General features: G+C 39.8%; 1 protein-coding gene across 1 annotated transcript in view; it reads left to right on the top strand.

Moving 5' to 3' along the window:
- pdzd2 (PDZ domain containing 2) overlaps window positions 1–1,288 on the top strand; it is a 78,622-nt gene that overhangs the window by 71,425 nt on the left and 5,909 nt on the right. The window contains 1 exon segment of the mRNA XM_015386922.1: window positions 596–713. Coding sequence (XP_015242408.1) covers window positions 596–713 — 118 coding nt within the window.

Here is a 1,288-nt window from a genome sequence, read left to right as displayed (position 1 = left end):
GATATCAAAAAAGTACTCCAGAGTGTTGTTCAGCATGGGGGTGAGTAGAAAATGAAGGCTAATCATGTTTTGGGTGTACTATTCCTTTAACAGTGTTTAACACTTTAAAAATGTTGTTCTTGTGTGACACCAGAACCATCATCTGGGACTGAACCAACTGATATTAATTTGCACTGAGAAGAGGCAGGATTGTGTTCTTAATACTGAGAGATTTCAGCTGTTGTCTTGGTTTCCATGCCTTTTCACGTATTCTATATTTTTCCCTGTGCCACTCCACATTATTACAAATAACTTCATTTCTAACTTTCATCTATGATTTGATTTCTTTCCATGTGTGGATTGCATGGATTGTTACATCTGGTGAAAACATCATGTCCATAGAGCCACTGGAAATATATACAGAGAAAAATGTTCAATACTTATTTCACCTGCTGTATATAGCTATATAGAAAGAGCAAAATAAAACCTGACTATTAACCAGTGAGGAAAAACACAGAGGGTCAATGTTTGCAGACATTTGTTGGAAGAGTATCCAACAGTTTGAAACAGAGGTCATGTGACTGTTCCTGTAAATTTCTTGAATGTGTTTCTGCAGATTAAAGGAGTTGGTAGAATGTCCTGTAAGTCAGTGTAAGCTGCAAACCCTGCTGACCTCCCAGACGGCTCGGTCCTTTGTGATGAGTCTGCTGGAGTGGACCGAGGCGCGCTCACAGGTAACCCTCCCTTAAAGAGCAATTTATCGCCGTATTTATGGGAGAATTGTCCTGCCATAATGCAAGAGCACATCATTTCAATTTGAGAAAAGAATTTCATCTTCTTGCACTCAAAACTTATAATGCTCACACTCAAAACAAAGTATTTCAAGATAATAATTTAATATGTCTTTGTCTTTGCTTTTGTACATAACAAACCACTAATTGTTTAAAATTACTTACTTCAGAATTGTTTGGGTTATCCATAAAAGCTGAACTTTGCTGAATCGAGCCACAAAACTACTGTAAATAGCAGTTTCAGCTGACGCCGTTATAAGTGGCGTAGTAGCACAGGCACACTCAGTGCCTGTGTCGTTCTATTGGCTGGAAAGGTTGCTAGGCGACAATCCTACTGCAATCCGAGAGAGAGCAAAAAAAAATCCGCAAGCAGAGCCTACGGGTTTGCGAGCGTATCTGAGACTCGAGCAGAGCGCGGTTTGTGCGCGAAGAGAAGGAGGCGAGCGAGAGGACAAAATATCTGTGCAAGAAGCATTAAATCTGAGAGAAGAAACAAAGATTTGAGAGAGAAGAGAAAA

This window comes from Cyprinodon variegatus, unplaced genomic scaffold (assembly GCF_000732505.1).
Source record: "Cyprinodon variegatus isolate N-32 unplaced genomic scaffold, C_variegatus-1.0 Scaffold381, whole genome shotgun sequence".
Lineage (NCBI taxonomy): Eukaryota > Metazoa > Chordata > Actinopteri > Cyprinodontiformes > Cyprinodontidae > Cyprinodon > Cyprinodon variegatus.
The sequence above is the reverse complement of the archived record's forward strand: the minus strand, read 5'-3'. Positions and strand labels throughout refer to the sequence as shown.